This window comes from Engystomops pustulosus, chromosome 7, assembly GCF_040894005.1.
Source record: "Engystomops pustulosus chromosome 7, aEngPut4.maternal, whole genome shotgun sequence".
Lineage (NCBI taxonomy): Eukaryota > Metazoa > Chordata > Amphibia > Anura > Leptodactylidae > Engystomops > Engystomops pustulosus.
Window position 1 is genome coordinate 17,734,805 of NC_092417.1, and position 14,324 is coordinate 17,749,128.

Below are 14,324 nucleotides of genomic sequence, written 5' to 3' on the forward strand. Positions count from 1 at the left end.
GTCACCCCCCTCGCTCCACCATTTACCCTGTGCCTATAGTGTCACCCCCTCACTCCAGCATTTACCCTGTGCCTATAGTGTCACCCCCACTATTTACCCTGTGACTATAGTGTCACCCCCACTATTTACCCTGTGCCTATAGTGTCACCCCCAAGCTCCACCATTCACCCTGTGCCTATAGTGTCACCCCCACTATTTACCCTGTGCCTATAGTGTCACCCCCACTATTTACCCTGTGACTATAGTGTCACCCCCTCGCTCCACCATTCACCCTGTGCCTATAGTGTCACCCCCACTATTTACCCTGTGCCTATAGTGTCACCCCCACTATTTACCCTGTGACTATAGTGTCACCCCCACCACATGGATCCATGGAATAAATGGGACAAGAACATGAGCGGAGACCACCCTATCAGTGTTCTAGACCAGTTATCTCATCACCCCCTCCATGAATGAAGGCGACCAGGAAGCAGAAGCGTCTGATGCGTAATATACTTTATTGAAGGCACTTAAACTAATGACCAACTTTCCACGTAATGATCGTATCTATCCACAAGGGGGCAGCGGACAAAAAAAGAAAAATACAAATTCAGCAAAAAAAAAAAACCTGTAAAAACTCTCATTTAATAATTGTTTTATTGCGATCCATTGTAAGTGGCGCCGCTGCTCCCAACACAAGAGTATTAAAGCTTTGTCAAGAAAATGGGGAAAAAAAAAAAAAGATTAAAAAAAGTCAAAAAAACACACTAACAATAACAAGCGCCGCCACGTTGTGCTCTACAGTTAGAAAGGTTTGTGCAAATACTGCGAAAGTTTCACCGCGTTCCGGGCGTGTTTGCGGATTGTGTCGTCAGTTCCATCGAGGACCCTAAATATATATATATATTATATACACTGTACAGGGAGGGCAATGTGCAAACAGAAGCCGCAGCACAGATCCGCCCACACTGGAAGATTTGCATATTTCAAACATTCATAAAAAATGCAACGTTGCATTAAAAAGAGAAAAAAAAAAATTATGTAAAAATAAACTAAAAACGTCGTCTAGAGGGTTTAGTGCGGAGCCGGACACAAGGGAAAGATCCAAATACAGTGACGGAGGCGGCCATGATGTAGACAGAAGCTACAATGGGGAGGGGGAGGGGGGGGGGGGTTCCCCATAATTCCACCTTCCGTCATACAAGTGGCTGCTGAGGCTTTGGTAGAAACCAAAAACGGGTGGGGGGAGGGAGGGGGTTGTAATATGTAAATTAGGTTTACATTATTGAATGTAAAATTCGAAAGGAGAATTAACATGGTTTTCCCAGGTAAATCTTATATTAAGGGTCAGACTGACACAAAAATATATAAAAAATTCACACCAATCACAGGCCGTTCCTATTTTAAACTCCTCCCACATCACAACTTCCTGTCTCTTCAAACACACAGGAAAATCACTACTGAGCCAATCACTATGATTGACACCAGGAAGAAGACACCAGTAGGGAACAGATTAAAAAAAAAAAAAAAAAAGTCAGTCATTGACTCCGCCCACATCTCCACTTCCTGTCCGTCCCAACACACAGGAAATGAGCACCGAGCCAATCACTGCGAGGGGGGAAATTGAACACACCAGCAGGGACAGGAGAAGGATTATAAAAATGTCACTTACCAATCCCCCTGTCATTCAAGTTTAGACTCCTCCCAGTTAATTTCCTGTCACACAGGATATAATCACTCAGCCAATCATTAACTTGTATTTCCTCAACCATCGACTGATTGATTGAGTAGTTATCCCAAAAGCAAATAAACCAGAACGGACCATAAGAACAGAAACGATGATCACTTGCCTTTTCCGTTTAGACTCATTAGCAAATCTCAACTTCCTGTCCCGCCCACAGGAAATGACCAGTCAGTCAATCACTGATTCCCAGGAAGTAATTACTATTGGGGACTACAGGAACAACATCACTGGGAAAGTTTGGGAAAGTTTCAGTTTTTTTTCAATAATTTTTCCCGGCCCAGAAAAACCCTCATGGTCCAATTTTTCCAACTTGCCTAACGAGTATCGGTAGCCAGGCACATAGATGCCCGCCTCCAGGGGCTCCTACCAGTAAAACATCACTTTCCTTGTATAGAAATTACACTTGCAATTAGTTAGTAAATGTACTGGAGGAAAAAAAACAAAAAAAAAAACAAAAAGTGCCTCGTAAGATTACAAAAACTTTAAAAAAAAAAAATTAATTTCGCAAAAACAAAAAAACATTCAAAGCTAAACTCATCGCTTCTGCCATCGTCGTATATACATCGCAGTTCGCAAGGCTGCACCCCCCCCCCAAATCGGAGGCGGAAGTTATGTATAAACCCCTCCCATCTTGAGATGATGAAACAGATCGAGGACGGAGACGTCCAAAATTTTTGTCCGTTGTTAAAACAGAAATATAAATTTATAATTTCATTTCAGTGTTCTCCCCTCCTCCTTCCCCGTAGACGTCTAGATTTAGGATTTTTTTCATCTGCAAGAACAGAGGAATTGGCGAAACGGCGGGGCCCAACGTGCAACGCGAATATTTCCGAAAGCCACCCTTGTCGTGCGACCCCCCCCCCATGTGGGATCGGTCGGGTTCCAGTGATATTTCTCCTATCGAAAATGAAGGAGTTTTGGACTGAGGTGTGAACAGGGCCCAAACATAGTTAGCAGTTTTGTTTACTTTTTTTACATTTTTTTTTATGGAATTTATGGGGAATTGAAATTTCTTAAAAATTTTTCTGATTTGTAAGCGGAAAAACTGAAGGAATCTGCAACCGGGGCTCCGAAACGAATGCGGATAAGGCCGACAGATCTCGACATGGGTGGTCCATTCATATCAGACGGGTGGGGTTCCGACTCTTACACCTCCTCCCCCCCCCCCCCACTCGGACTTCCTCATTGTATATACACAGCTCTGTACGTTCCCTAGTGGCGGTGCAGGGAATTGCAGTATTGCTGGTATGTAAGTGAATGGAACGAAGCTCCGATACCCTGCACCTCCGCTACCAGGTAGGGAGACCCCGTCCCCTCAAATGGCTTATTATTTTTTGGGTAAAACATTGAAATTTTCCTCAAATTACCGAAAAACCTAATATTTTAGTGTTAATTCGTGAAGAAGTTACCTAAATTATCGGGATCGGCGAGGGGCCCTCTGGTCGGTGTTGGGACTACGTAGAGTGGACAGTGAGACGGCAGCTGACACGTGTAGTGCATTTGGGTTTATGAAAGCTGTGATCCCATTGGCTGCTGTACGTGGCATGTTACCGGACCCTCTATAGAAAAGCAAGATGGCCGCCTGAGGACTCGTAGTCGGGATTAACCTCGTGTAGGTTCCCGGATGTCGTTGGAAAGGGACAAAAAGGGATGAAAAAAAAACTACCTAAAGTGCTAAAGAAGGGGGGGAAATTTTCAAAATATGTGACTTACAAAATTTACCAAATCTGCATTATTTCTCTCCAATTTAGAAAACTAATTTGGAGCTTTCCTCCTCGTTTTATCGACGTCAATCGCGGTCATTACCAAAAAAAAAAAAAAAATTGCCATAAAACACTTAAAGGAAAAGTCTGTAGAAACATATTGCATCCTCCCCCATGCTGCCCCCTGCTGGAGCCCGCCATGGGTTTCACAGTCCCCGCCCCCCCCCTCAGAACCGGTGTATTAACGCCTGTTTTTCCCGCTCTTTCCGCCTCAGTTCCTCTTTGTAACAGCACGAGCAGTAGTTGCCCGTTTCGGGGTGTCCGTAAAAATTGCAGTGCGTCTGCTTACACTTGGTCTGCTGGACGTTGTAGTGCGCCCGCACCTTGCTGCTGCTGTCGGAGGTCACCGGCGCTCTGGACAGGGGGCTGGGGTCCGTGTATTCCTGGTAGCCATTGCTGTGCACCATGCAGACAGTCTGGTCGCCCTCCGCAGGGTAGACCGGGGGAAGGTCCGACTCGGAGGGGGAAAGTCTACCCAGGAGCGGGGGGCTGGACTGGTAGGGATGAGAGCGGGCCTGCATGCAGTGCCGGGGGAGGGTGGCATAGGAGGGCAGATTATTGCAGGAGCCCCCCGCTACCTGCCGCCTACTGTCCTGGTAGCTGTGGGGGTGGGAACCGTCCGATGGGTTGACTATGGAAGGTCTGGGGATAGTAAAACCCCCGGAATAACTGGAAGGTAGAGCGCCCTTCATGCCGGCACCATAGTCCATCCCGTAGTTACTGGTCACTTGGGAATAGGAGGGGAGCGGGAGGAGGTCGTCGGATTTAGGCTGCAGCATGTCCTGCTCCAGCCTCTTGGCGGCGCCGCAGTTCATGAGGTTCTTCTTGTCGGCCTCCCGCTGCTTCTGCTCGGCGATGAACCTGTCCTGGGCGTCCGCCAGGTACCTCTGGATCATCTGCTTCTGGTAGGGCTGCCGGTCGCTGGTCTTCAGGAGGCAGGCGAAGATGAACTTGCGCTCCCCCTGCATGGCGGCGCGCAGGATGCTCAGGCTCAGCTTGACGTCGTGGCTGTACTTGTAGGGATCGCCCTGGGACTTGTCCGTCGTGGACTTGCCGGACGACTTCTCCGAAGACGTGGAGAGGTCGCCTTGGGAGGAATCCTCTTTGCTGCCCTTTCGACCCTTCAAGGAGCCCTTCTTCTTCTTCTCCAGCGTGTCCCCTTGTCCGTTGCTCATTCCCGACTTCCCGCTCTTGCTGTGCATTAAGCCCCCCATGTTCTTCTTCAGCTTACTGCCCAGGCTCTTCCCGAAGCTGCCCAGCTTGTTGGCCACCGAATCCGCCCGCTTCTTGTCCTTCTCCTTGTCCTTCTCCTTCTTTGACTTCTCTTTCTCCTTGTCTTTCTCCTTCCCGGTTTTGCCGCCTCCGTTACTTGCGGAGCTGCTGCACACGGACTCTTTATCCGACTCTCCGGATTCGGCAGCAGACCTGGCGTCGTCGCCCGCAGATGCAGTTGGGGACTCGGGCTGAGCCAGGGGGGCCTGGAATAGACAGAAAACATATCAGGACTCGGTGCTTATCACAGTGACCCTATAATAAAGTGCAGCGGGTGAAGCAGAGGGCAGTACCTCCCCCCCACCACTATGCACGCCCTGACCTGCCGCTCCATTCTTCTGGGGATAACAGAGGCCCCTTCTCCTGATCCATTGGGGCCCAAACACTGCCACCCCCACCGATCAGCAAGTTGTCCCCTACCCTGTGGCTAACCTGTGGTGACTGGGCCACCATCGTACTGATTATAACTGGGTCTGTTTGGCCTCCTCTAGGGGGGTCTTATATCGGTAAACTTTATACGGGGATCTCGGTCACACGGAGAAAACCCATCCATGAGTGTCCATTCATTGGAGGCAGCAGAGTAAATTCTAGGGCATCAGCTGATGTCTCTATAGACTTGCTGGGAATGTACCTCCAAGGCTCCTGTACACACTGGTCACCTACCTGCATCTCACAGGGCAGCGACAGCCAGGTGACCGTCATGTAACTGTGCAGGAGGTTCAGCTTCGCCTCCAAGGACAACGTGACCCTAGAAACAAAGAAAACGTATTATCCATCTGTAGGTTACTAAAACTATGATAGATAGGAGATAGATAGGTGAGAAGACTTGAGATCAATACAAAAATTACAGTGACCAAACTGACCACAAGAGGGCGGCATCGCAGCACAATCCTATCCACACCCCATAGACACCTATGGAATAATATTAGTTACCCCCTCCCCCCACTAGTGAGCAGTCGGCCCCCCTATATATAACCCATAGCAGGCAGCATGAGGATGGTGCAGATGGTGGAGGTGCAGATTATATTACATCCAGCGCAGGAGCAGCTACTGAAACATTTATAGGGGCAGGAGATCCCATGACATGCAGGAGGAGAGGACGGAGGAGTCACTGGCTGCAGGGGGTCCTCTCCCCATAACTATACACCCACTAGGGGTGCATCACACCTACCCGGCCAGGCAGACGTTGTCCGAGTCGTTCTTGCCCCACTCCCAGTCCTTTCCGGGGTCCACGGCAAAGTGCACGGGCAGTAACTTGTGCTGAGAGTCCGTCAGAGGGATGAAGGGGGCTGCCAGAGAGACGAGAGATGAGACCACCCATCACAGAGTCATGTATCTACCCCCCCCCCAGTATCCCCCACGATACAACAATTATTCAGTGTTATTTCCCATCCCTCCGTCTTGTGCCGTTCCTCTATTATTCCTCCTTGCGGTTTGAAGTGACAAGTGGGCGTTACCATCTAGGGGCGTGTCCTTGCAGTCCAATCAGCGCTGACTATCCAGGACACACCGCTATGACCAGAGGGGGTGGGTACCCCCAGTAGTGGATGGTGATCCAGGAGGGATAACAGAGGGACCACCATATTCTAGTCCGCCATTACCTTGCTCCTTGCTCTGGTCGCTCTGCTCCATGGACACCAGGGCGGAGAAGTGGGCTTGGTCGTACGCCAGGACCAGCGGAGAGCTGTGGCACTTGTTAGGCGGGACCTCCAGGGGGAGGTAGATTCCCCCAAACGGTATTGGGGCAAATGCTGGGGGTAAAAGAGAGAAAAAAAAAAAAAGAGGAGAGTGTCAGCTGTTGCTGAAGTTGGAGGCAAAACAAGCAAGTAACTTCTGGATCCGACTACACAATGCGCCTCTGTAGTCTGTTACCGTGGGGACAGTTATATAGAATTGTATCCGTTGTATCTGGAGTGAGAATGTGCAGCGGGGTCTGGTCTGTGCTGCAGAGCATCAGTCAGGAGATGCGACGAGCTGCGGGATATGGTCATCCTGCTGAGTGGCTGCAGAGAAATAACCCAAGTGCCCGAAGCGCAGAGTCAGCTGGAAACTGGAGGACTGGAGGCGCCCTCTACTGGCAGGTTATAACGCAGTCACTTCCAGCTGTCCATGTACTCGGCTATACTCCCACCCAGCTTTCCCAGTCCGCTACATAACATTGCACAATGCGGCATTACATGATGACGGGTCACAGCGCTCACCCAGTGCAAATATCAGCGCGTCACCCGTGTCCTGCTCCCCCTTACACACATGGTTCATGATTAACCCATTATAAACCCGGAAGCTCCTCAGCTACTACAGAAAGAGCCCGCGGTCCAGACTGCAGACAGTGTCAGGTGCTGGGGAGATGTGTCACCAGACCAATGTGTATGTTGTTAGTAGCAGCAGGACTGTGAAATATGGGATTTATATTGCAACATTGTAGCGTGTCCTCACACAGCTGTGCAGCTAGATACGGTCTCATACTGCTGTGTATGCTGTTAGTAGCAGCTGGACTGTGATATATGGATTTAAATTCCAGGATTGTACTAGGGGCAGGTCCTCACACTGCTGTGCAGCTAGATATAGTCTCATACTGCTGTGTATACTGTTAGTAGCAACTGGACTGTGATATATGGATTTATATTCCAGGATTGTACTAGGGGCAGGTCCTCACACTGCTGTGCAGCTAGATACAGTCTCATACTGCTGTGTATACTGTTAGTAGCAGGTCCTCACACTGCTGTGCAGGCAGTGTTAGGTAATCCTCCTTTAAGTTGTTGTTGTTGTCCTCCTTAAAGTAGAAGCAGGACTGTGATATATGGATTTACAGTCTAGAATTCTAGGTGTACGTGGGTAGGTCCGGACACTGCTGTCCCCTTCACTTTCTGTACTGAACAAACCTCCCTCTCTGTGTGACTGTTTGACCAGGGGGCTGCTACAGCTGAGCTGCAGTGAGCCAAGATCACAGCAGTGTGAGGACACAGCCCCCAAGGTGCTCCGAGTCCAGCTACAATCCTGGATTATTAAGCCATATTATCACAGTCATGCTGCCACTAACAAGGCAAGATTACACATCACTCCATTGGCTGCAGGGAGCACAGCAGTGTGAGGTCAATTCTGGAACATAATTCCACGTTTTAGAGTCCTGGTGCTAGTTTCAACTTACACAAATGTCAGATTACACAGATCTCCAGGGACAATACCCAGCACTGTCTGACGTCATAAGGGGGGCATGTCCTCACCCTGCTGTGCTCCTCTCTGCTGTAGTACAGAGCTCTGGATACAGCTCGGGTGAGGCCTGTAATAGGCAGCCTGGCCATATGTGAGGAGGGTGCCTATGACGCCTCGTAGTGTATTACACCCATGTGTGACCCGACATCGCTTTGCTCCTGAAAACGGGTCTCCCTGGGATTCCCTCCGGAAAGGGATAGACTGTGGTAGTGTCAGGAGTGTGGGGCTACCTTCTCCTCCCGAGTCTCTCAGCATGGTGTCCGCCACCACCACGATGGGCCTCTTCAGGACATGAGCGAGCACAAAGACGTGGAACTCCTCCAGGCTCTCGTACACCGGCTCCTCCGAGCTCTCCGCCCTGCAAGACAATCACATGATCGGGTCCTTCCTGGACTCTCTACCCCAGGGGCCTGGCCCGACCAACCACACGGGACCCCCCACCCATCACACTTATATTCTCAGCATCTGCAATATTCTGATGACCTGCAATACCGGGCACGGCCACTGGACAGGATTGGCGCTGTTTTAGGTAAATAGGGTCTCCCCCTGACCCGGTCAGATTCCCTCTTACGTCCTGATACGGCTCCATGAGAGGATGTCAAGTTGTGAGAAAGGGGAAGATAATCTGGTGAAGTCCTGGGAAGGAGCCGTGACGCCGGGGCTGCAGGAAGGAACTCACTCCCAGCCGCAGAGTAAACAGCGGAGGATTACTACAACCTCCTGCATTGTGTCCGCTGCCCTTAACCCTTCCCATGCAGACGCTAAATACTGCACAATCCTTTAAGGCAAAATAAAGGGCGACACTCCGGGGAGCAACAAGTCCCGATAATGTATCAGGAGCTACGGACGTGCACATCGGGTGCTGGGAGGCGTAGGGTGCGAGTAGCAGCAGGAACATGAAAAACGGGGGTGTCCTCACACTGCTGTGCTCTTATCTCTCTGCACTCCACAGCCCCTCCCCCCTGTAAGTGACTGCTGTACTAGCCAACCAGAAGAATGTGATAAATTTCACTCAGTCCAGGGCGTTAGAACTGTGGAGCAGTCTTGTTCAGAGAGCAAAGAGCACAGCAGTGTGAGGACACGCCCCCTAGTGAACAATCCTGGAATTTAAATGCACTCTTCACAGTCCTGCTGCTACTAACACCACGCAGAAAGGTATGGTTACACCTCTCTTCAGGCGGCCCCTGTGTGATTGACATCCCCCCGACATGGCTACTTACCCCCCGCAATTGGAGCCGTTGGTTCCGTAATGCATGCGGGGCTCGCTGGACGCCAGCTTTATCAGCTCGTTCCACTCGCGCTGCCATTCCTCCTCCGTGTACACGAGGCCGGACTGCAGGAGAAGAGCAGCATTACATTACAGAGGGGACCAGAACTTATGTCCCTGGTCCTTGTGGGATCACGTGCACACTTGGCTCTGCCCAGCATGCAGGTGTAACAGGGAGAAGAGAGGAATAGCTCCAGCTAAACCGTTATTGAACAATTGAGTGATCCATCCCATGCTGCCTCCTCATACCTCCTTATTCTGCATGGTCTGCTGGAACCTCCACCTCCTCTTCAGCGCCTCCTTCTCTGCTCCTTTCTCCATCAGTGTGTACAGAGACTTGCGGAGCATCAGGTCCCGGTCATGGAAGCCCCACATCCCTGAAATCACACAACATGTCACAGCGTCCCGCAGGTTATTAGTCCCCCAACCCGGAATACACATCGGATCTTACCCAGAGAGGCTGCGTGCAGCAAGCAGTTCCCATCACCGGTTGTTGCCAGTGGGAGGAGCCTCTGGTAGGACGGATCCAACTGTGCCCACCAATTCAGACGCCCTGCAGAGAGACACCATCATCATACACGTGTGCTACAGGAGTACAAAGACTGCAGGAGTACTAATAGTGAGCGCAGCTCTGGAGTATAATACAGGATGTAACTCCGGATCAGTACAGGATAAGTAATGTCATGTATGTACACAGTGACTGCACCAGCAGCAGAATAGTGAGTACATCTCTGGGGTATAATACAGGATGTAACTCAGGATCAGTACAGGATAAGTAATGTCATGTATGTACACAGTGACTGCACCAGCAGCAGAATAGTGAGTGCAGCTCTGGAGTATAATACAGGATGTAACTCAGGATCAGTACAGGATAAGTAATGTCATGTATGTACACAGTGACTGCACCAGCAGAATAGTGAGTGCAGCTCTGGGGTATAATACAGGATGTAACTCAGGATCAGTACAGGATAAGTAATGTCATGTATGTACACAGTGACTGCACCAGCAGCAGAATAGTGAGTGCAGCTCTGGAGTATAATGCAGGATGTAACTCAGGATCAGTACAGGATAAGTAATGTCATGTATGTACACAGTGACTGCACCAGCAGCAGAATAGTGAGTGCAGCTCTGGAGTATAATACAGGATGTAACTCAGGATCAGTACAGGATAAGTAATGTCATGTATGTACACAGTGACTGCACCAGCAGCAGAATAGCGAGGGCAGCCCTGGGGTATAATACAAGATGTAACTCAGGATCAGTACAGGATAAGTAATGTCATGTATGTACACAGTGACTGCACCAGCAGCAGAATAGTGAGTGCAGCTCTGCAGTATAATACAGGATGTAACTCAGGATCAGTACAGGATAAGTAATGTCATGTATGTACACAGTGACTGCACCAGCAGCAGAATAGTGAGTGCAGCTCTGGGGTATAATACAGGATGTAACTCAGGATCAGTACAGGATAAGTAATGTCATGTATGTACACAGTGACTGCACCAGCAGCAGAATAGTGAGTGCAGCTCTGGAGTATAATACAGGATGTAACTCAGGATCAGTACAGGATAAGTAATGTCATGTATGTACACAGTGACTGCACCAGCAGCAGAATAGCGAGGGCAGCTCTGGGGTATAATACAAGATGTAACTCAGGATCAGTACAGGATAAGTAATGTCATGTATGTACACAGTGACTGCACCAGCAGCAGAATAGTGAGTGCAGCTCTGGAGTATAATACAGGATGTAACTCAGGATCAGTACAGGATAAGTAATGTCATGTATGTACACAGTGACTGCACCAGCAGCAGAATAGTGAGTGCAGCTCTGGAGTATAATACAGGATGTAACTCAGGATCAGTACAGGATAAGTAATGTCATGTATGTACACAGTGACTGCACCAGCAGCAGAATAGTGAGTGCAGCTCTGGAGTATAATACAGGATGTAACTCAGGATCAGTACAGGATAAGTAATGTCATGTATGTACACAGTGACTGCACCAGCAGCAGAATAGTGAGTACAGCTCTGAGGTATAATACAGGATGTAACTCAGGATCAGTACAGGATAAGTAATGTCATGTATGTACACAGTGACTGCACCAGCAGCAGAATAGTGAGTGCAGCTCTGGAGTATAATACAGGATGTAACTCAGGATCAGTACAGGATAAGTAATGTCATGTATGTACACAGTGACTGCACCAGCAGCAGAATAGTGAGTGCAGCTCTGGGGTATAATAGAGGATGTAACTCAGGATCAGTACAGGATAAGTAATGTCATGTATGTACACAGTGACTGCACCAGCAGCAGAATAGTGAGTACAGCTCTGAGGTATAATACAGGATGTAACACAGGATCAGTACAGGATAAGTAATGTCATGTATGTACACAGTGACTGCACCAGCAGAATAGTGAGTGCAGCTCTGGGGTATAATACAGGATGTAACTCAGGATTAGTACAGGATAAGTAATGTCATGTATGTACACAGTGACTGCACCAGCAGAATAGTGAGTGCAGCTCTGGAGTATAATGCAGGATGTAACTCAGGATCAGTACAGGATAAGTAATGCCATGTATGTACACAGTGACTGCACCAGCAGCAGAATAGTGAGTGCAGCTCTGGTGTATAATACAGGATGTAACTCAGGATCAGTACAGGATAAGTAATGTCATGTATGTACACAGTGACTGCACCAGCAGAATAGTGAGTGCAGCTCTGGAGTATAATGCAGGATGTAACTCAGGATCAGTACAGGATAAGTAATGTCATGTATGTACACAGTGACTGCACCAGCAGCAGAATAGTGAGTGCAGCTCTGGAGTATAATACAGGATGTAACTCAGGATCAGTATAGGATAAGTAATGTCATGTATGTACACAGTGACTGCACCAGCAGCAGAATAGTGAGTGCAGCTCTGGGGTATAATACAAGATGTAACTCAGGATCAGTACAGGATAAGTAATGTCAGGTATGTACACACTGACTGCACCAGCAGCAGAATAGTGAGTGCAGCTCAGGAGTATAATACAGGATGTAACTCAGGATCAGTACAGGATAAGTAATGTCATGTATGTACACAGTGACTGCACCAGCAGCAGAATAGTGAGTGCAGCTCTGGAGTATAATACAGGATGTAACTCAGGATCAGTGCAGGATAAGTAATGTCATGTATGTACACAGTGACTGCACCAGCAGCATAATAGTGACTGTAGCTCTGGAGTATAATACAGGATGTAACTCAGGATCAGTACAGGATAAGTAATGTCATGTATGTACACACTGACTGCACCAGCAGCAGAATAGTGAGTGCAGCTCTGGAGTATAATACAGGATGTAACTCAGGATCAGTACAGGATAAGTAATGTCATGTATGTACACAGTGACTGCACCAGCAGCAGAATAGTGACTGCAGCTCTGGGGTATAATACAGGATGTAACTCAGGATCAGTACAGGATAAGTAATGTCATGTATGTACACAGTGACTGCACCAGCAGCAGAATAGTGAGTGCAGCTCTGGAGTATAATACAGGATGTAACTCAGGATCAGTACAGGATAAGTAATGTCATGTATGTCCACAGTGACTGCACCAGCAGCAGAATAGTGAGTGCAGCTCTGGGGTTTAATACAGGATGTAACTCAGGATCAGTACAGGATAAGTAATGTCATGTATGTACACAGTGACTGCACCAGCAGCAGAATAGTGAGTGCAGCTCTGGAGTATAATACAGGATGTAACTCAGGATCAGTACAGGATAAGTAATGTCATGTATGTACACAGTGACTGCACCAGCAGCAGAATAGTGAGTGCAGCTCTGGAGTATAATATAGGATGTATATAGTGATGCTTTGTGTATATTTGAGCCTCCCCTCCCCCGTATCTTGTGTATAAGAAGATTCTTGTTGTTGTCACATTGTGACAAGTCGCCTCCTGGTTAAGTTAACCCCTCCCTTCCCATTCCAGAGTCACACGTTGTGCCTTGTAGCGGAGGACGACTTCTTCACGATCCCGTGTTGACTCAACATGAAGCGGCATGAAGACGTGTAATTAGGATCCGTCCCCCGGGTCATGTGACCACCTCAGGCATGCTGGGAATGCGGCAGCCTGACAGCTCCTCTCATTTTATTGGGCTGGTGGTGTCAGATCGCAGGGTTTTACTACCAGGGATGGAAACAACGTGTGCGAGTATCTGACCTGGGCCACAGCCCCTTCTCCATCTCACATTTACTCAGATCTCTGCTTGCTGTCAGTGAATGGAGCCCTTTCCTCCCTGCATTGAGCAGTCCCATCTTCTGAGCAGGAGAAGTCTGTGACACAGTAGAGACATAACAGAGATGATATATGGTCTATAATGGTCATCGCTTTGTCACGGCTGCCACCACTGTCACTACATGACCTCTGTCCTCTACTTCTAGCCTCAGGACAGGGAGGTGGAAGAACATGTCATTATTAATAACCCTAATTACTCTGAGACATGGGAACAACACGTCACTCATCTCACAGGAATCTTACATTTTCTTGGCCTTCAACCCAACACACGCCAGCTTCCCCCAACGTCAAGCCCCTGGCGAGGACGCCAGCTTCCCCCAACGTCAAGCCCCTGGCGAGGACGCCAGCTTCCCCCAACGTCAAGCCCCTGGCGAGGACGCCAGCTTCCCCCAACGTCAAGCCCCTGGCGAGGACGCCAGCTTCCCCCAACGTCAAGCCCCTGGCGAGGACGCCAGCTTCCCCCAACGTCAAGCCCCTGGCGAGGACGCCAGCTTCCCCCAACGTCAAGCCCCTGGCGAGGACGCCAGCTTCCCCCAACGTCAAGCCCCTGGCGAGGACGCCAGCTTCCCCCAACGTCAAGCCCCTGGCGAGGACGCCAGCTTCCCCCAACGTCAACCCCCTGGCGAGGACGCCAGCTTCCCCCAACGTCAACCCCCTGGCGAGGACGCCAGCTTCCCCCAACGTCAACCCCCTGGCGAGGACGCCAGCTTCCCCCAACGTCAACCCCCTGGCGAGGACTCCAGCTTCCCCCAACGTCAACCCCCTGGCGAGGACTCCAGCTTCCCCCAACGTCAACCCCCTGGCGAGGACTC

The 14,324-nt window shown here is 49.4% G+C and overlaps 1 protein-coding gene across 3 annotated transcripts in view; it reads right to left on the minus strand.

The window, feature by feature from the left end:
* Positions 1-478: 478 nt before the first annotated feature.
* The window catches only part of OTUD7B (OTU deubiquitinase 7B), a 37,351-nt gene continuing 23,505 nt past the window's right edge, over positions 479-14,324 (minus strand). For all 3 annotated transcript variants that reach the window (XM_072114988.1, XM_072114987.1, XM_072114989.1), the window contains exons 4-11: positions 9,690-9,791; positions 9,488-9,615; positions 9,192-9,304; positions 8,202-8,329; positions 6,360-6,509; positions 5,930-6,047; positions 5,422-5,506; positions 479-4,964 (exon numbers count right to left, since the gene is read on the minus strand). In XM_072114988.1, the coding sequence (XP_071971089.1) occupies positions 3,654-4,964; positions 5,422-5,506; positions 5,930-6,047; positions 6,360-6,509; positions 8,202-8,329; positions 9,192-9,304; positions 9,488-9,615; positions 9,690-9,791 (2,135 nt within the window). In that variant the 3' untranslated portion in view covers positions 479-3,653. The remainder of the gene's footprint in view (positions 4,965-5,421; positions 5,507-5,929; positions 6,048-6,359; positions 6,510-8,201; positions 8,330-9,191; positions 9,305-9,487; positions 9,616-9,689; positions 9,792-14,324) is intronic.